The following is a 21950-nucleotide window of genomic DNA, read 5'->3' as shown; positions in this document are numbered from 1 at the left end:
TCCCTCTCTGCCTGCCACTCTCCCTGCCTATGCTCTCTCTCCCTCTCTCTCTGACAAGTAAGTAAAATCTTAAAAAAAATTTTTTTAATAAAAATTAAAAAAAACAAAGGCTGTATTACCTGACTTCAAGACTTATCTTAAAGCTATAGTAATCAAGACAATGTGCTACTGGCATCAATATCGACCCAACTTTTCCAATCTTGGTACTACAGACATTTTGAACCAGACAATTCTTTATTGTAGGAACTGTTCTATACATTGTACAATGTTGAGCAGAAGCTCTCGCTTCTATCAGAAACCAGTAGTATCTCCCTAGCTATCACTACTGAAACTATCTCCAGACTTTGTGTAATGTCCCCCAGAGGCAAAATTGCCCTGCTTGAGACCACTGAGATAGACAGTGTATCAATGAAAAAGAACAGAGTCCAGAAAGTCACCCAAATATACGTGATCAATGAATTTTTTCATCAAGGGTATAAATTTAATTCAATAGAGAAATACAGTCTTTTCATAAAATGGTACTGAAACAATTGGGTATTCATATGCAAAAAGGGTCGTGTACTATGTATATAAAAATTGACTCAAAATAGATGACGCACCTAAATGTAAACTCAGTTATAAAATTTCTGAGAAAACCTGGAGAAAAATCTAATCTTGGGTTAGGCAAAGATCTCTTACACAGAAGTATGATCCACAAAGGAAAAAAAAGATACACTGGACTTAATCACAATTAAGAACTGCTCTTTATGGGGTGCCTGGGTGGCGCAGCTGTCATGATCCCAGGGTCCTGGGATGGAGCCCCGCATCCAGCTCCCTGCTCAGTGGGGAGCCTGCTTCTCCCTCTTCCTCTGCCTGCCGCTCCCGCTGCTATGCTCTATCAAATAAATGAATAAAATCTTTAAAAACAAAAAAAGGACTTGTATCTAGAATATACTTTCTAAACCTCTATAATAAGAAAACAACAATTCCATTTAAAAATGAGGTAAACAGGGGCACCTGGGTGGCTCAGTAGGTTAAAGCCTCTGCCTTCGGCTCAGGTCATGATCCCAGGGTCCCGGGATTGAGCCCTGCATCAGGCTCTCTGCTCGGCAGGGAGCCTGCTTCCCCCTCTCTGCCTGCCTCTCTGCCTACTTGTGATCTCTGTCTGTCAAATAAATAAATAAAATCTTAAAAAAAAATGCCCAACCTCTGGGGATTATAAGTTGTTTAAAAAAAAAAAAATGAGGTAAAGATCCAAACACACACTCCACTAAAGAAGATATACAGATGGCATGTAACTCATGAAAAGATGTTCAACGGCATTGGTCATCACAGAAATGGAAATTGAAACCACAATGAGATACTACTATAAACCTATTACAATGCCTATAATATAAAAGCCAGCCCCTACCAAGTGTTGGCTAGAACTCTCATATACAGCTGACAGGAATGTAAGGTGGTATAACCACTTCAGAAAAATCACTAGAGTTTCCTAAAATGTAAATATATACCTACCACATAACCCAGGTATTCCACTACTATTTACTTAAGAGAAATGAAAGCATATATTCATAAAAAGACTTTTATACAAATGTTCTAACAGCTTTATTTGTAATAGCCAAGAATTGTAAACAACCCAGCTATTCATCAACAGGTGAATGGATAGACAAATTGTGGTATATCCATACAATGGAATACTACTCAGCAGTAAAAAGGAACGGGCTATTCATATATTCTGACACAGATTAATCTGAAAATAACTATTCTGAGTGACAAGAGTCATAAAAAATGTCCATACCAGATAATTTTTATAAAATTGTAGCAAAAGCAAACTGATCTCTCATGACAGAAAGCAAATCAGTAGTTGTTTGGGGATGGTGAGGTAGGAACGGGAAACAGAAGAGGGAATGGATGATAAAGAGGCACTAGGAGCTTTAGAGGTGATGGATATGTTCATTATCTTGATTGTGGTGATAGTTTCATAGATGTATACATATATCAAAACGTACTAAATTGTGTACTTTAAATATGTGCAATTTATTTTATGTCAATTATACTTCAATAAAAATATTTTTAAAAACTCTAATATCGGACTTCTACTCTGTCCTCTGGTTTTAGAATTCTTTTTTTTTCCTAATTGAGATATGATTAACATATTAAGTTTAAGGTATACAATATGTTGATTTGGTAATTTATATTTTGCAATATATTACCACCATAGAGTTAGCTAATAATCACTATCATGTCACACAATTATTCGTTCCCTTTTATTACCCCCCATTCTTTTCTTTTAGATGTAGTCTCTGAGCAACTTTGAATATTATAATGTGGTATTATTGATTATAATTACTATGCTGTAGACTAGAATTCTCGAACTTATTTACTGATTTCAACTTTTACCCTTGAACATTTCCCCTGCACAATTATACCCAAATCACATTTTCAAAGGTTTTCAATATTACCATACAACTTATTTATTTTTCTCAAGAATCAAATTTAGAATCCACTAGTGAGTTTTTTTAAGATTCTGATTTTATTCCTAAAGTTTTAGGACTTCAGTCAGCAACAAATATTTGCATTATTTAACAATAGTTTTCATAGTTAATGTGTATATGGCAAAAGCACACTAAGGCTTTGCCATTACAACTAGGTTAATTAAGTAGAATTACAGACATTTAGATACCAAAGCAATACACCATTTAAGATATCTGAAGCTAAATCAGCTGATAGGGAATAGTTAATACAGTACCCCTTCTGGAGACAGTAAGATTTTCTACAGTACTACAAAATAGGCAGGTGGAATAAAGCGGAAAAAAAAAAAAAAAGAAAGGAAAAAAAAAGAAAAGAAAAGGAATAGAAAGAAGAGAAAAGCCAGAACGGAAAACACTGACGATCCCTCCTTTTTAACCAAGAAATATAAAGCTGTACTTAAAGATGTCACAATGCCAAGATGTGAGAAAAAGAATTACTAATACCTTATTACATGCATTATATTAAAATGTTGATGGTTGGGGGCGCCTGGGTGGCTCAGTGGGTTACAGCCTCTGCCTTCAGCTCAGGTCATGATCCCAGGGTCCTGGGATTGAGCCCCACATCCAGCTCTCTGCTCAGCGGGGAGCCTGCTTCCCCCCCCCACCCCCACCCCCCGCCTACCTCTCTGCCTACTTGTGATCTGTCTCTCTGTCAAATAAAATAAAATTTAAAAAAAAATGTTGATGGTTGGCTGAGCTGAGAGTACTAAATGCATATACGTCCCTAAATGGAATGATAACAGTAGTTACTGGTAGTTATGCTGGAAAACTTTCAAGTTCCAAATTGACCATAAATTTCTAGCCAAAGTTCGCAGGTAATTAAAGTGTTTATTTAACATCTTTAAGAGGAACAAAACTACCACTATCCCCAGAAAAAGTATAAAAAGAAAACTACCAACAAGTTTAAGAAAAAAAAAACACAGGATTTTTAATGAAAAAAATTACATTATAACAAGGACACTATACATTAGGTTACAATATATATATATATATATGTATATACACACACATTTTAAAACTTTTTAAAAAATCTGGTACAAATTAAATGACATCTTTCACATGCTCACATGATTAAGTCTGTATTTTGACAGGATGTAAAAATGAAACACAAGCTGGTGGGCCTCAAAATCAGAAACTGCAATGCAGGACCAGCTTCCAAATTCTATTTTCTATCATTTTTGTGACTTTTAGAAAACATTTACCTTGAACAAGACAAGGTACTTAGTATAAAAGCTTTTTCTTTTAAGCATGTTAACTGCTTATGGAGAAATTAATATTGAAGGAAAAAGCCCACCATGGCAGTGTTTATCTATAACTCACTGTAGTATATATAAAGTTCACTGGGAGGCTTTGGAACATGGAAACTACAATGATGAAAAAAGCTCAGCTGTAATTATGAATTTCTGTTTATTTTGAATGTCCAACTCACTACTACATAGATTACACCTTGCAATACATCACACAAAAGAGCAGATGTCAAAGTTTGCTGTAGAGCTGTTAGGAGAATGCGAAATATAGATACTGAAAGCTTTATGCACTCGTATTTAATACCCTGTGCATTTAAAAAATAATTGAATATTTAAAATATGTAAACATACTTTTAAAAAAGCGATGCTAAGCACCTTTAAAATACAATACTGATATGTTGTGACTGAACATGCATTTAGAGGACACATGAATTTTTAAAAATTTAGAAACTATTTTTAAAGAGCTACTCATTGAAATACTTACATGAAAATATTGATAGTTCCAGTTTCTACCTAAAAACCAAAAGAGTATACAATTAGGGACTGAAACCTTCCTTCATGCTCTTTTTTAATTTTGCTTTTTGTTTGTGAGGAGGATGCACTGTAACTTTCTGTCCTCATAAAAACAAAAACAAAAACGAGTACCAGAGAGACATTCACATAGAATGAAGTGAGAGAAATATTTTTTAACTGTGTTTTGTTAAAACTGTGTTTTGTTAAGTGCCAAAGTCTGAATCCTCTAACATCTCTCATTCTCGTAGGTAATTCACTAGAGTTTGTATCTTAACAAGCATTTCTCCTTAACAACTCAACATCAAAAAAGAAAAGAATGTCTCCAAAGGAACATAGTTAAATTGGTAAAATATTTAATAAGCTATTGCCATTAATAAAAAGTGAAGATTACTTAAAATCTTGAAAACAGTTTCCATAAACTGGAAATAACAAATGAAAAGAATATTATCTACAATGTAACACTACAATATAGATTTAGACTTATACCCTTTAAGAACACACAGACTAAGAGAAATCTGGGTTTGAGGTAATTAAGAGCTGTGTTTAACTTAGAGTAACATAATCAGCTTCGGCAGCCTGCCTCTAAAATGCTCACATCAAATATTTTCAGTTCTTAGAACAGTTAGCTATTCTAACTAAAAATCATGTATGTAATTAAATATTAACTTTGTATTAAATAGGGGCATAAATAATACATTTTATATTAAACAGGGTATAAATAGAAAGAGCAAGATGTTTTATTAAAGTTCCACTAACTTCTAATATAACGATGCTTTATACTTAGATACATATGTACCTGTAACAATTAAAATGAATTAAGAATGGGAGACTGGATTTAGAAAAGCTAAAAATGACTCATATTCATGTAAAATATTAAGGTTAAATTTCATATTCTATCTCATATCCTTTGAATATTAAACATTCATATCCATTTGAAATCCTTATTATTTTAAAATAAAAGCTTAAATATACCCACACATGGTCCCTGGGGTAAAAAAAGCCTTTACGTTGATTTCTTGACAGTTTATAATTGACATTTCTAGTTTGCCAACCTTCCAGAAAACAGAAGCTTACAATTAATATAGTGATTAGTACTTATTCAGTATTTCGAGTAAATATATTTACTCAACAAGTAAATATACATACACATCAGTTGTTTTAAAGTTTTAAATATGAACTAATTTTTTAACTACAAATACTTACCTTGAAATAGCATAAATTCTAATACCATCAATTCAGTAAGAACTCTGGCATAGAAAAATAAATATAACTCAAATTCTTTTCCAACCAGAGCTGAATCTTCAATACAAAATAGGAAAAAAAATCCCCTGCTGATATCAAAAAGTCCCCCATACCATCTGTAAACACCAGGGGAAGTCTGTTATTCTTTCTGAATTCTCTCAATTTCTACATTTTCCTATCCATAAGTAGTGCTTTACCTACAATACTATAGAAATCCATGCAATATACATTTATTTCTGTATTTTATCTGATTAATTCAAGTTAAAATTATGAGTACTTACCAAGACACTTTAAATTTCTATTAGATGACCATTAGTATGCTATTGGTTTGTAGTTTGAAGTATAAAAAATTATAATGGAAGAAGCCAAAATGCAACTACTGTTTCCACAAATGAGAATGCTGGGCTTCATGTTATGATTCAAATCTACTACTGTTTTATCTTCCCTAATGTGACAGACTATGAATAATCTCTCACCTGTCTGCTATAATGTAAAGAATTTCTTCACAACTTTAAAGAGGCAGTAAGTTCTTTTATCACTTTTAAATAAAAAGTCAACACACAGTCACACACACACACACACACACACACTCTCTCTCTCTCTCTCTCTCTCTCACACACACACACACACACACACACACACACACACACACTATTTTTTGTTGTTTTTGTCTTTTCAGAACCCAAATTGGATATTTTCAAGAGATGAGTTATATAACTATTTGTGTTTAGACTATATTGTCATGAATAAATTCAGATGGTCTTTTGAAATACTGGCCTCATTAGATAATCAAAAAGCATAAGAATTATACAAAATGACAGCAGTAAAATAGCTTCCAAAAATATGGACTTGGCAACAAACATATCAGTTTTAAATCAAAGTTGCTCATTGAACTAGTCTTTTAGTCCATCTATCACAATACTACACTTTGACAGTATTCACCTTCTTTTTTATGACATCAGAAGTTACCCAAGTTATAAATTCTGAAAAGCTTCAATAATTTATGTGGCAGATAATTTCTTACAGTCCAAATTTTTTTTTGCTTCCATAGGCAATGCTGGTTCTTTGGGTTCTTGCTTAACTTGGCTCAGAGAAATGGTACCTTCTGGATTTTCTTCAACTTTAAAACCAAACATAAAAGAAAAACCCTAAAGGTTAATGTAAACTTATAACACTGGAATCTTTATAATTATATGAATTTAGAAGCAAAGCAAAAAACAGTCGTTTTTTAAAAAACAGTCAATGTATTTGAGAACTCAGTACTTCTGACATCTTAGTCATTCATAATAAATTCTTTCAGGATGTGTATACCTGAAACTAATGTTCTATTGTATGTCAACTAAACTTCAATAAAAAAATGTAAAGAAAAAGAAAAATAATTAAAAAATTAAATGTTGAGAAGTTTAAAAAAAGTTTCTTCAGTATGCTTCTGGTAATGAAAACAAGAAGAGACTAAGAAAACCAGAGTTCCTCTCCTCTACAGATGCTTTGATAAAAAAGCAGTCCATAATTTCATGAAAGTATGAGGACTATCTCATATTTAAATTTAAATGCCTTTAAAACTATGAGTAAACAAAAGTCAGGAAGCCTCCTATTATTGGAAAATGATGTTTTGCAAACAGTAGGCATATGTATTACAAATTTACAGATTTGTTACCACTCTACTATGGCCTCCATATGTAGCCATATATCAAGGCAAATACTCCTTCCCTAAAGAAACTCAACTACATGAGTACTTTAGAAAAAAATATGCCACTCTTAATGGAGAGTTCTGACTTAGCTGTACAAGCTGTATGTTTGCTTATCTGAAACACTGCACAATGCACTTACCATTCTGATTTTAAAGTACTTATGACCAGATTAATCTGAACGCAGCATACCAGCGACACTATCTTGAACTGGCAGGTGAGATGTCTCTTTCTCAGGGATATCAGTTTTTCAGTTGCTAAAGGGAACCAAGATTAAGGGGACCAATATTTGCTCAGGCAAGTGTGTTGAACACCCCTAATGCTTGTCACATACGGATGTGTTAGAGTTTATCCCACACCATAAAGAAAACCAGTAGAAGATGGATTTGAGTGACCCTTAGGATTCATATTCAGGTGAAGTAGTCCCTCAGATCATGATCTAACTTGATAAATCATGCAAGTTCAGATCCCAAGAGGGTCTCCTTTAAAGCAATCTGATTAGAGCTCCCAGAAATATCTTGGTACAACATAGAGGGAGGAAGCATGTTAGAATGGAAAGAAACGTTGAAGGCAGATAGATCTGGGTTAAAATCCCTGCTCTATCACTTTTAGGTAATTACTTAACCTCTCTGAGCCTTGATTAACCTATCTGTAGAATGGGGACACCACCAACTATTACATGAAGTTCTGAGGATTAATTCACCTGTATTCCTTTCCTTCTTTTCTACTAAACTTCTACTAAACTTATTCAGTAGTGACAACTACTGAACCACAGCTCTCCAGATAAATTTTCTTAAAAGTAACAATTCCAAAAAATTTAGAATAAAAAAGTAACAATTCCAAAAGATTTTAAAAATTTAAAATTTAAAATCTTTTGGAATTGTTACTTTTAAGAAAATTATTATTTTCTGGAAGGAACTAACTTACACTTTTCCTTACCCAGAAGAATGAAGTCTAAGAATCCAGGGTAAATACTTTGTATGTTCTAAGGATTTCTATGAAGATTTCTATGAAGATTTTTGTTCTTCAAAGCAAACTGCAAATCTTTCTCCACAAAAGTTCGCAATCCGAAACAATCTATGTGAAAGGGAGTGACGTAGGTCAAGTAGGAGTAGGTTGACTGGGTTTGTTACAAAGTAAAGATAACAAGGTCTTGGATTAAACCCAAGTCCCTAAGGCTTAACTAGTTCCCTTTCAATTTCCATAGAACTCAACATTAAAGTTTATAACTCAAAATCTTTAACATTTATATCTGTCCACTTCATTCCATTTTTCCTTGTAACATTTTTTCCATAGTAACCTTTACACTATAAGTTTTCCTTTTAAAGTTTCTCATTTTATGGGGCACCTAGGTGGCTCCATCAGTTAAGTGGCTGCCTTTGGCTCAGGTCATGATCTCAGGGTTCTGGGATTAAGCCCCACTCGGTTTTCTGCTCCGTGGGGAGTCTGCTTCTCTCTTTCTCTCCACTCCTCCCCCCTGCCTATGCCCTCTCTCTCTCTGTAATAAATACATACATAATCTTTGAAAAAATAAAGTTTCTCATTTTTTTCATGCATTCTACAATGACCCTCTGATTTTGTATCACCACAGATTTTCTATGTAAACTGAGGTAATTAGAGAATACTTTTGATGGAGAAGAAAAAATTAAAGAGCTTAGGAGTTATTATGCTCTTGATATTTTTCCCTTTTTCTAGTAGTTTCACTTTATTTATATTTTATAAACCCCTGAGTCGAAATGATTTTTTTTTCTGTAGTGTAACAGTAATGAAAGTCCAAAAAGGTTAAAAATAAAATCACAAGTTGCTTTTAACTTACTAATAGCTGGGTGGCTATCTATAATCTGTATTGGGATGGTCTGCCCATTTCCCAGCAGAATCCGGTGAACACCTCCTTCCATGTTCTCTGCATCCTCAACATCTCCAACTTCCACCAGCTGGTCCATTGCAGCCAGATTTTGATCTGGTCCTGGAAGGCTAGTCATGGTAGAAGCAATAATGCTACTGTTTGGGGTTAGGCATGTATCTGTTTGAAGACTATGACTTTGACCAAGCAGTAGAGAATTATTATTCATTACAGTACTTTCTAATGAATCCAGAAGTCTTGAAGGACTGGAGGAAGGGTGGTTATTTACTGATATCACAGCCGGTGATCCATCAGGAGAAGTGAATCTTGGTTGCAACTGCAAACCCTTTTAAACCGAAAAGAGTTACATCAAAATGTTTAAATTTACTAAGTATAATTTTCTCATAGGATATATTACTCTTTTGACACATAATTGGAATAAAATAGAGGAATATAATCACTAACAAATATCAAGGACAGAAACAAGAATCAAAGGAAAAGCAGTACAACGAAACTTTATTGCATGCACAGTCAACTCCAACTTTTTAAAAATGTATAATTTAAAGTGATCTTATATCAAGATACAAAAACATCAGGAAATTGATAATAAAAACGTCTGTGATCATTATTATAATTCTATAGTAATTCTATAACATCCCTAGAAGAAGAGAGATTAAGGAAGAAAGGGAAGGGCTTCGGTTTTGTCTGTTTCACTGGATACCTACCTGGAGTTGTGTAAGCATTTTTGGTTGAAATGAGGGAAGTGAAGAAAGCAAGTGGGCCGGCTCTGGGGACAAGGAACCCCGTGTCTGATTTGTTTCCACTTTGGTGTTAATTGATTCCCCTGGTGAATTTCCTAAGTTATATATAAAAAAAAGTCATCTATCCTAACAAAATAATGTTTATGGTTTCTATGTTATATGACACCACATTTTATTACAACACTTACGATTACAATTAGAATAGGAAAGAAATTCAAAGGTTTGAAAAGGACTTTAAGAAGTTCTTTTGTTCACAGTTTCCAGACCTGGTAGAATCAGAATCACTCAGGAACTTTTTGAAATACACATTCTGAGGTTCAACCTCCATTAATTTTAATTCAGTATATCTAGGATGTGATGTTAGGAACAGTAGTTTTTTCCTTGAAAGATTATGTATTTGTAACTCTAATCTAGCCCATTTTCCATGCTATGATGCTAGACTACCTCTAAACTTCTCTGGATGTGTGAAACCTATGGAGCCTCTCAATCACAGAGACCAAACTTAATTCATCTTTGGTAGCCCTAATGCCTAGGACAATGCCTGACATGAAGTGGGTCCTCCAAAATAGCAGCATTAAATTTCTTTCAATAACTCATTTTGGAATAAATGACTAAGAGTAAAAATCTCTGTTTGCTTATTATCTCAATTGCTAAAGTAAGTGTCCTTAGGGAATATAATCCCTCTCTTGTAATTTCTATGTATTAATCCAAATATATTAATCTCTTTAAGTCAATCAAAAACCAATTATCAACAACTGTTTATTGCTTCCATATTGAAACTAAGTAATTTTTCAAAATGGTCCTGGCATGAGACAGGGATGGAATTAAGCACTAGCTCGCTTTTCTCTGTAACCTTCAACATGCTACTCGGTTTTTAAACCCCAGTTTCATCTGTAAAATCAGGATAGTAAGAGAATCTTCTTCAAGGGACTGTGAGAAGATTAAACAATACTTTCACATTTCTTGGCTTCGTTAGTTCTTTTTCTTAAATTAAGGTACAGGTGATACACAATGTTACAACAGTTTCAGCTATAATGACTCCACAAGTTTATATGTTGTGCTATGCTCATTCCAAGTGTAGCTACTCTCTGCTACCATACAAGGCCATTACAGTACCATTGATTATGTTCTCTTTTATCCCTGTGACTTGTTCATTCCAGAACCTGAAACCTGTAACTCCCACTTCCCTGCACCCATTTTGCCCATCTCCCACCACTCCCCCGCCTCTGGCAAGCATCAGTTTGTTCTCTGTATTTATGGGTCTGTTTCTGCTTTTCATTTGCTTATTTGTTTTGGTTTTCAGATTCTACATATAAATGAAGTCACATGGTATATGTCTTTCTCTGTCTGACTTATTTCACTTTCTGGCATCTTCATTTCTAATTGTCCTTGCACTTCACTCTGCTGCAGTCACCCACTACTACTATCATACCCTCGGCTCTTCTACATCTAAAAATCTCTACTTCAGATATCCCATTCTTTGATCACAACCTCTTATTCTTCCAGGGATTTTGCTTAAGTACTTCACTACAATTATTCGACCTCAGGTGAACCTCCAGTCCTTTGATTCCTCAGTTTTCTTCAGATACATCAACTTCTCACTTAATAAACTTCTCTCCCCATCCAGCTTAGTCGAATCCCACGGTTATAGCTTCAGTCACTCTCCTGAAAATCCTCTAATCTCCCTTGCTTCTTTGTACTTTTGTTACAACCTGGTACAATCCGAGCACTGAATGAAAATGGCTTCCAGTGGCTGTATGTGCGAAGCTGAATGCCACTGAAAAAGAAACTTACTGCTACTACTAATACCAATTCATGATCACCAACTTCAACAGGACCTTCACCGGTACCTGACAACCTTACAAGGTTTCTCCCATTCTCTCTCTATATATTTTAAAGTTTTTATTTATTCACTTGACAGAGAGACACACAGTAAGAGAGGGAACACAAGCAGGGGGAGTGGGAGAGGGAGAAGCAGGCTCCCCACCAAGCAGGGAGCCTGATGTGGGGCTCGATCCCAGGACCCCGGGATCAAGACCTGAGCCAAAGGCAAATGCCCTATGGCATCTGCCACCCAGGCGCCCCTCTCTCATTCTACATTATAGAAGATTTCAAATATCTAATCTTGGTCACGCTTCCTAAGATTTTTTTCACTCTTAGCACTTTTAAAGAGAAAAGAGAAATTATCAGAAATCTCAACTTCTCATCATCAAAGCTATCCAGTACCTTCATCTTCATTTCTCTCTTCAGATCTCTTCTATCTGAAAATACCTTCCCTCAACCCTGTATTCTCTTCATAGCACACTGTCTCTACTTCTTCATTCATCACTCATTCACTCTTCAACCGTCCCAATGTGGCTTCTTCCCAATCCACTCAATTGAAATGGCTATGATACCTAAGCTTTCCAAACCTGATTTTATGAATTTTTTTTCTTTCCCCTTGTCATTACCAAATCCTATTCTTAAACCAGTTTTGCCTACCTCAGTAAATGCTACTACCTATCAGTTGCTCATGGAAGAAACTCAGGAGTCATCCCAGATCATTCCTATTCTTTTACCCCCCACACCTATTCAATCAATAACCAAAACCTTTGAAAACAATGAAAATCTGTCCAATTCTAGTATAAATGCCACTAAATGTAGACTAAATCACTATCACACCTTTCATTTGGACAGCTCAAAGGGCCTCCTAAGCCCATTCTGCATATCAAGTTTTATCTCAAGCACTGTCTATGCTTAAAACCACACCAACTTTCTTAAGTTCCTTGAACATGACAAGCTCTTTGTTGCTTAGCTTTCAAACACAGTATTCTTTGGATCGACAAATTCCTATCCATTCTGTAGTTCTCAGTTTAAAAGCCACTTTCTCAAGCGTTATTTCCCTACTCCCTAGATTAAGTTATATGTCTCTGTCACTATTCTCACACAATTTTGCACAATTCTTTTATGGCAATATAACAGTAATTAGAATATATTTATATATTCTAATTTATAATTCTATTATTTATAATTCTATAATTTATATTATATATATAGAATATATTTAATATATATATTAGTGTCTTTTTCTCTTGCTAAATTTGAAATTCAACGAAGCAAGAAATGTTTTCTTTTTTATGTCAAGCATTTATCCTATTGTGTACAACAGGTGCAGAACAAATGAATAATGATAAAGAATTTGAAAGTTATTCTTCATGCACAGTGACTCTTAAAGGTTAAACAGCCAAAAAAGAAAGAGATAATTGTACTGTATACAGTTATTCATTAATTTATTCTGAAGCATTTATTTAGATGTTAACTTTGTAGCAGGGATTAAGCTAGCAACTAGTTATGTTAACTTGAATGAAATATAACCCTTGCTCCTGAGGAACTCAAACCATAAGGAAAGATACAGATGTATAAACAAAAGGATACCATGTTAAACTAAGTACAAAAGACTGAATGTCTAACTTTATACACGGCCGAAGTTAAGTGAGCACTTAAAGCCAAATGGATTGACTGGAGAGTGAGAGGACTTAGCCATACAGAAGCAGAGAAAACACATTTCCAGAAGAGGAAAAAAAGGGTAAAATAAGCTTGGAATAGTAAGATAACATAGGAGAAACAGCATATGAGAAAAAGCAAACCATGTAAAATGGACAAAATTTCCTGACCAAGGTATCTTAAGTTTATTATTACTGGAATTAGCCTAGCTTTATAGTGATCTATACTAGTAATCAGCCTCAAAATTTAATCATAAAGCACAAAAGCTGATTATATGAAGAAATTTATTTTTTTAAGTTTATTTATTTATTTTTGGTAGTCTAGATCTACACCCACTGTGGGACTTGAACTCACAAACCCAACATCAAGAGTCATAAGCTCTTCCAACTAAGCCAGCCAGGTACCCCTTATTTTTTATTTTTGTTTGCATATAGTTGACACACGATGTTACACTAGTTCCAGGTGTATAACAGTGATTCAACTTCCCTGTATCTTATGCTATGCTCACCACAAGTATAGCTACCAAAACTGTCACCAAACATTGTGATTGTAGTATCATTGACTATATTCCCTATGCTGTGCCTTTAAAAAAAAAAAAAATTTATTTATTTGAGAGGGGAGGGAGGGGAGAGAAAGAGGATCTTCAAGCAGACTCTCCACTGAGCATGGAGAACCCAATCTCATGACCCTGAGGTCATGATCTGAACTGAAACCAAAAAGGTTTCTAAGCCAACTGAGCCACCTAGGCAACCCTATGCATTTCATTCCTGTGACTTATTCATTCTATAACTGGAAGCCTTCTCCTACTCCCCTCACCCATTTTGCCCATCCCACACCACCTCTCCCCTTTGGCAACCATCAGCTAGTTCTCTGTATTTACAAGTCTGATTCTGCTTTTTGTTTATTCATGTGTTTTGTTCATCAGAGTCCACATATGAGTGAAATCATATGGTATTTTTCCTTCTCATTAGAAGTTTGATTTTACTTAGCATAATACTCTCTAGGTCCATCCATGTCATTACAAAAGGGAACGTGTCATCCTTTTTTACAGCTGAATAACATATATGAGAAAGTATATGTGAGTAACATGTAAGTATATACATTTAAACAGCTAGAATTATTTTGACAAATCCTAACGTAGTTGTTCCTGTCTCTTCGGGCCATGGATTCTTTATCCATGAAAAAATTTTGATTAGATGAGATAATACCTTCAGTGTCTTCCAGTTTTAATACTGATTTTATTTAAAGATATTCAAAATAACCTACCTTCTGCAAATGTAACTGTCACAGTCTCTCTGAGAATATGCCCATTATCTGCAGTCCATTGAAGCTGGAATGGGAACATTTATTTCAATAAAAACAATAAAGCATTTATATTAAAAAATGTTTTAAAATATCAATACAACTATCATATTTTATTCAGTGATAGTGTAACTGTGTTTTATTCAGTAATTACTCTCTTCACTTGTTTACATTCTCAAAACATGAGTATACTTCACTATCCAAATACAATAGCTTCCCAAGTTCAGATAGCAAGAATTTGGATGGCAAGTACAGATGGCAAAGATTACTGCTAACCAGATCCATTTTACTTCCCGAACTTCGGGTAGTGAATAATTAAGAGAGTCTGGGATGGAAAAGAATAGTAGCACTAGCTTAAAATCTGAAACTATTTAGGTAAAAAGACATAATTAATAATAGTAAAAATTTGGGAAGCAAAGGGTATTGCTACTGAGATTTTTTTTTTTTAAAGATTTATTTATTTATTTTAGAGAGCAAGAGGAAGCACATGTAAGCACTGGGGAGAGGGAGAGGCAGAAAGTCATGACCTGAACTGAAGTCAAGAGTCAGGACACTTAACTGACTGAGCCACCCAGGTGCCCCACTACAAAGGTTTTAATGCTATAATTAATTCCTGTATTATAATTAGTAGTTTTTGTATAATTACATTATACTCTTCAGAGTAAGCAAAATTTTCATAGAACTGACCAATATTCTGGGGGAAATTAGAGTATCACAGTATGAGATAAAATTGATATCCATAGACGGCATACAGAATGAACACCATCCCTTTATGTATTCAAGTCTGAACTATTCTGCTGAAACTTGTCTATTTTTTTTTTTTTAATTCAAAGATTTTATTTTTTAGGGGCACCTGGGTGGCTCAGGGGTTGAGCCTCTGCCTTCAGCTCAGGTCATGATCTCAAGGTCCTGGGATCAAGCCCCATATCGAGCTCTCTGCTCAGCAGGGAGTCTGTTCCCCTCTCTCTCTGCCTGCTTGTGATCTCTCTCTCTATCAAATAAATAAATAAAGTAAAATAAATCTTTAAAAAAATTTAAAAAAAGAAAAACTACTATTTCTTCTTTTTTAAAAAAAAGGTTTTATTTATTTATTTGAGAAAGAGAGAGAGAGAGCACGAGGAGCAGGGCAGAGGGAGAAGAGAAGCAGACCTCTGCTATGCAAGAAGCCTGACACAGCACTTGACTGCAGGACCCCAGAATCATGACCCAACCTGAAAGCAAATGCCTAACTGACTGAGCCATCCAGGTGCCCCTCCTTTTTTTTTTTTTAAAGATTTATTTATTTCAGGGGTGACTCCGTGGCTCAGTCGGTTAAGCAGCTGCCTTTGGCTCAGGTCATGATTCCAGGGTCCTGGGATCGAGTCTCACATTGTGCTGCCTGCTCAGTGGGGAGTGTGCTTCTCCCTCTCCCTCTGCCTGCCGCTCCCCTTGCTTGTGCGCACTCTCACTCTCTCTGTCAAATAAATAAATAAAATCTTAAAGAAAAAGATTTATTTCAGTGAGAGAGAGAGCTCAGGGCGGGAAGGGCACAAGAAGAGGGAGAGAGAAACTCAAGCAGACCGCGTACTGAGAATGGAGCCTGATGCAGGGCTCGATCTTGTGACCCTGAGATCAGAGCTGAGCTAAAACCAAGAGCTGGATGCTTTACAAACTGCGCCACCAAGGCACCCCTAAAACTACTATTTTTATATGTTTATGTTTATATGGCTACAGTTATTTATATGGCCTACTAACAACCACCCCATTAGGCCAAATAGTAAGAGAAGTTGAGAAAGATTCTTTTTTTTTTTTAATTGAAGATTTTATTTATTTATTTCACAGAGAGAGATCACAAGTAGGCAGAGAGGCAGGCAGAGAGAGAGAGGGAATCAGGCTCCCTGCTGAGCAGAGAGCCCGATGCAGGGACTCGATCCCAGGACCCTGAGATCATGACCCGAGCTGAAGGCAGCGGCTTAACCCACTGAGCCACCCAGGCGCCCCAAGAAGTTGAGAAAGATTCTATAATAAAACAAAGAATTACAATTGTAATCCTACCGTTGCTGGAATAATCTCTGAGTTATACACATTATCTCCGTTTCTCAAGGATTTCTGTACCTCATGGATGTGATTTTTAATATCATTTACAGTTGGAAAAAAGGATAAATTATGTCTCTCAGGTACTTCATCAGGTTTAAATAGTTCTCTTTCTACAAATTTTCTGTGGAGAGCATAAAACAGAATAAAAACATAAACAGCCTAGTAATACACTTCAGATCAAAGGAGAAAATGGTTCTTTTTTAGCATAAATTTCTGTAAATTATGGTTTACAGCTTTATAATTTATATTTTTCCCCTTAATTTTTTCTGCATATTAAATCAAATAAATCATGCAGATTAAAGCAATATAATACTTTCATTGATTAAATACCTCTATATCTAGAGTAAGCTTGGACATTTTTATAGGAATCATTATTGTCAGTTTAAGCAAAATACGTTTTGAATGCTACGTCAGGCAGTATACTGAACATTTCACATCAAGGATCTCCTTTAATGCTTACTATAATCCTGTGAGATAAGTGCAATTATCATTCCCACTTTACAGATAAGGGAACTGAGGGCTGTTGAAGTTAAATAACTTGCCAATATACATCTAGCCAGTAAGCAAGAGAGCCTGGGCCCACACCCAGCTTATTGTATAAACATCATGTTACTCTGTGGCCAAAAGGCATCACAATATGAAATATGACCTGATTGAATTTAAGTAGACAAAATAGAAATATAGAAATAGAAGGTGGCATTGACACATCAATATATAAAAAATACATAAAAAATTATAAAGTCCCGTATTTATATGGTTTATATATTACATTCTATAGACCATACTGCAGAGCTGAATTACACCTCTGTTCTTAAGGTTCAAGTTTAGTAAATAATGTACGATTTTACCAAATTTTGGCTCTGTTCTAACAATGTCCCAATGAAAATGAATGTAAGATGTCTGAGAAAACTGCTAAATGGGAAAATCATGTATTAACTAAGACATAATCCTAGGAAATATATTCATTGTGTTATTCAGATCAGACTACATAATAACCAGTAGGAATAACGCCAGTTAAGTACCAGAAATCACAGTAAAAGAGCACAGGCTGTAGCATTAGATCTCGATTTCAGTTCTGCCTCTACATCTTGAGCCAGTTATTTAACCACTTGTAGTACCTGCTTTCTCATGTGCGGGATGGAGGTAAATACACCCACTTTATATAGCTGCAAGAATAAATGCGATCATGAGTATTGTATCCTAAGAATCAGTAACACTGTACCAGAGTGCTACATGTAAACTTCCATCATATAAAGAACTATCCATGTTCTTTTGTTATAATACAATTTCATTGCATTTCAAATAGCTTAAGTAAGTATCCTGGTCTAGGTTTTAAAATCTTTGGCTCTATGAAGGCTTTTTTTTCCTATAGAGGCATTTATTATGTAATTCAATTTATATATAATTCAGAAATAGTCCAATTTGCTAAATTTGAATATGGAATATTTCAAATGAGTAAGCTGAATCATTACTCACAGCTTGCCAAGTATCTGTTAGAAAATGATCAGTTCATAACTAAGATTATTTTAACAAATTAATAAATTATATTCCTTAACTATTCTGATACCATATATCTTGGAAAAGGTTTATGATGATAAATATATTATTTAAACCAACAAACAATAATGAAAAATGTAAAAGAATAATTTGTTTTTACTGTACCTTAGCTGTTTCCTTACTGTATATACTTGTTCTATTCCCTGTGACACTAATTCTTGAATCTTGTGTGCTACTTGGGGATGTAGACGTGAGGGTAATGCACAGTTCTCATCCCTAATTGCAGTTTCCTCCTCTTCAAGAGAAGACACAGGAAAAGAGGAAGGTGGCAAAGGGAGGCAGGAAGTCTCTAATTCATGGTACTGATGAGCTTGCTTTGTAGGTAACTGTACATACCACCTGATAAGAAGAAATACTTAAAATTATGTTACTAGATGAAGGCAAGAATCATAGTTACTTACGTTAAAACTCAACAAGAAAAATAATAAATTTTTTTAAAGATTTTATTTATTTATTAGACAGAGATCACAAGTAGGCAGAGAGGCAGGCAGAGAGAGGAGGAAGCAGGCTCCCCGCTGAGCAGAGCACCCCAAGAATAATCTTTTAAGAAAAGATGATATATCATATTAAGTAAATGTAACTAAAATTTTAAAATAATAGATATCGGGGCACCTGGGTGGCTCAGTGGGTTAAGCCTCTGCCTTCAGCTCAGGTCATGATCTCGGGGTCCTGGGATCGAGCCCCACATCGGGCTCTCTGCTCAGTGGGAAGCCTGCTTCTCCATCTCCCACTCCCCCTATTTGTGTTCCCTCTCTCGTTGTCTCCTTCTGTCAAATAAACAAATAAAATCTTTGAAAAAAATAAAAATAAAAAGGATATAAATAAAATTTAAAATGTTCTAGGCTTCTTTTTAGAAATAGTTAATTAACTTATTTATTTGAGAGAGAGAAAGAGAGAGCACGTGCACACATTGGGGCAAGGAGGGGCAGAAAGAGAGTGGAAAGAGCGGGCGAGGCAGAGAATCTCAAGCAGACTCTGTACTGAGCATGGAGTCCAATTTGGGGCTCATCTCACCACCCTGAGCTAGACAGCCAACCAACTGAGCCACCCAAGCACCCCCTAACCCCCTGCTTGACTCTTCTAAGTTGGCTTTATATCCAATTAAATAAAAATCTTTATAAAACCTTATGGATTTTCACTATGGCCCTTTAGTTAAGGAGGGTACAGGAGTTAAGTATATATGAAAATGGTATTTTAAATTTCATGCTAATTAAATTTACCTCAAAATAATGAGACTTTTAAAGTCATCATCTTCTAAACTGTATTTTCCCATTCTTCTATGATTTTGTCCCCAAATTATTCTGTGTTCCACCTATAATCCTTCCAAGCAAAAGGTGGCTATAAATCAGAGTCTACCAAGACTGAGCTCAGTGGGAGAATCTTCCCTGACAGGAGCTCAATATACTACCTCTATTGCCCCACAGCCCCTCTACTGCACAAGCTCTTATTGCTCCAATGAGCAAGAGAACCAACTAGAAGATGAATATAGGTCTTTCATATTGCAGTGCAAAAGAACAGATGCTAGGAAAATGAAATGATCTGGTAGGATACTGTTTTAATTGATACTTTTGTATAAAGTGCTTGCGATGACTGATACTGCATGAAATGGAGGCTATTTAAAAATTATATGCGATGTTCTCTAGCTCATTGAACGTGGGACTACATCTTTGGATTCCTTGTTCTTCTCAAGCTGAGCCAGGCCTACACAGAAGCAACCATGTCAGCTGGCATTGATCTTGGCACCACCTACTCCTGCGTGGGTGTCTTCCAGCACAGCAAAGTGGAAATAATTGCCAGTGATCAGGGAAACCGAACCACCCCAAGTTATGTCACCTTCATGGACACTGAATGATTGATCGGTGATACTGCAAAGAATCAAGTTGTGATGAACCCCACCAACACAGTTTTTGAAGCCAAATGCCTGATTAGACAGAGATTTGATGATACTGTTGTCCAATCTGATATGAAGCATTGGCCTTTCATGGTGGTCAATGATGCTGGCAGGCCCAAGGTCCAAATAGAATACAAGGGAGAGACAAAAAGCTTCTATCCAGAGGAGGTGTCTTCTATGGTTTTGACAAAAATGAAGGAAATCACAGAGGCTTATCTTGGGAAGATGGTTACCAATGCAGTTGTCACAGTACCTGTGTACTTCAATGATTCTCAGCGTCAGGCTACCAAAGATGCCGGAACTACTGCTGGTCTCAATGTACTCTGAGTCATCAATGAGCCAACTGCTGCTGCTACTACTCGTGGCTTAGACAAAAAGTTGGAGCTGAAAGGAATGTGCTGATCTTTGACTTAGAAGGTGGTGCTTTTGATGTGTCAATCCTTACTACTGAAGATGGGATCTTTTAGGTTAAGTGCACAGCTGGATACACCCACTTAGGTGGAGAAGACTTTGACAACTGAATGGTCAACCATTTTATTGCAGAGTTCAAGCGCAAACATAAGAAAGATATCAGTGAAAACAAGAGGGCAGTTCGTCATCTCTGTACTGCTTGTGAACGTGCTAAACGTACACTTTCTTCCAGCACCCAGGCCAGTATTGAGATTGATTCTCTGTATGAAGGAATCAACTTCTATCACTCATGCCGGGTTTGAAGAATTAAATGCTGACCTGTTTTGTGGCACCCTGGACCTTGTAGAGAAAGCCCTTCGGGATGCCAAGTTAGACAAGTCTCAGATCCATGATACTGTCCTGGTGGGTGGTTCTACCCGTATCCCCAAGATTCAGAAACTTCTCCAAGATTTCTCCAATGGAAAGAACTGAATAAGAGCATCAACCTTGACAAAGCTGTTGCTTATGGTGCAGCTGTCCAGGCAGCCATCCTTTCTGGAGACAAACCTGAAAACGTTCAAGGTTTGCTGTTGTTGGATGTCATTCCACTTTCTCTTGGCATTGAAACTGCTGGATGAGCCATGACTGTTCTCATTAAGCATAATACTACCATTCCTACCAAACAGATACAGATCTTCACTACCTACTCTGACAACCAGCCTGGTGTGCTTATTCAGGTGTATAAAGGTGAGCGTGCCATGACCAAAGACAACAACCTATTTGGAAAGTTTGAACTCACAGGCATACTTCCTGCCCCTCGTGGTGTCCCACTGATTGAGGTCACTTTTGATATTGATGCTAATGGTATCCTCAAAGAGAACAAGATTACCATCACTAATGACAAGGGCGACTTGAGCAAGGAAGATATTGAGCGCATGGTCCAGGAAGCTGAGAAGTACAAAGCTGAAGATGAGAAACAGCGGGACAAGGTGTCTTCCAAGAATTCACTTGAGTCTTACACATTCAACATGAAAGGAACTGTTGAAGATGGAAAAACTTGAGGGCAAGATAAATGATGAAGACAAACAGAAGATTCTTGACAAGTGCAATGAAATCATCAACCGGCTTGATAAGAACCAGACTGCCAAGAAGGAAGCATTTGAACACCAGCAGAAAGAGCTGGAGAAAGTCTGCAATCCCATCATCACCAAGCTGTACCAGAGTGCAGGGCACATGCCAGGAGGAGTGCCTGGAGGCTTCCCTGGCAGTGGAGCTCCTCCCTCTGGTGGTGCCTCCTCTGGGCCCACCATTGAAGAGGTTGATTAAACCAACCTGGCAATAAATAGGTCTAGCATTGTTCCACACACAATATTCAAAGGACCCAAATTTGTAGCAAAATCCATGGCAGCTGTAGAGTTGAGCTGCTATAGCAAAAAACTGGGCATTT

General features: G+C 36.0%; 1 protein-coding gene and 1 pseudogene across 4 annotated transcripts in view; one reads left to right on the top strand and one right to left on the bottom strand.

Annotated features, from left to right (window-relative positions):
* Nucleotides 1-21950, bottom strand: part of LOC111153967 (calcium responsive transcription factor) — a 104883-nt gene that overhangs the window by 36387 nt on the left and 46546 nt on the right. For 2 of the 4 annotated variants that reach the window (XR_002641054.1, XR_002641061.1), the window contains 8 exons: nucleotides 18328-18561; nucleotides 16624-16786; nucleotides 14554-14617; nucleotides 9769-9899; nucleotides 9017-9389; nucleotides 6455-6632; nucleotides 5247-5322; nucleotides 4242-4270 (listed from right to left, as the gene is read on the bottom strand). Coding sequence is in view for 2 of the 4 variants with exons in the window: in XM_022513496.1 (XP_022369204.1) it covers nucleotides 6514-6632; nucleotides 9017-9389; nucleotides 9769-9899; nucleotides 14554-14617; nucleotides 16624-16786; nucleotides 18328-18561 (1084 nt within the window). In the remaining 2 variants the exon portion in view is untranslated. Of the gene's footprint in view, nucleotides 1-4241; nucleotides 4271-5246; nucleotides 5323-6149; nucleotides 6633-9016; nucleotides 9390-9768; nucleotides 9900-14553; nucleotides 14618-16623; nucleotides 16787-18327; nucleotides 18562-21950 lie in introns of those variants that run through there. The other 2 variants (XM_022513496.1, XM_022513352.1) reach the window with 2 other exon arrangements.
* Nucleotides 20093-21829, top strand: LOC111154158 (annotated as a pseudogene).

This window comes from Enhydra lutris, unplaced genomic scaffold (genome assembly GCF_002288905.1).
Source record: "Enhydra lutris kenyoni isolate GAN:26980312 unplaced genomic scaffold, ASM228890v2 scaffoldscaffold1, whole genome shotgun sequence".
NCBI classification, from domain to species: Eukaryota; Metazoa; Chordata; class Mammalia; order Carnivora; family Mustelidae; genus Enhydra; species Enhydra lutris.
Note: the sequence above shows the minus strand (reverse complement) of the source record. Positions and strands in the feature narration are given on the sequence as shown.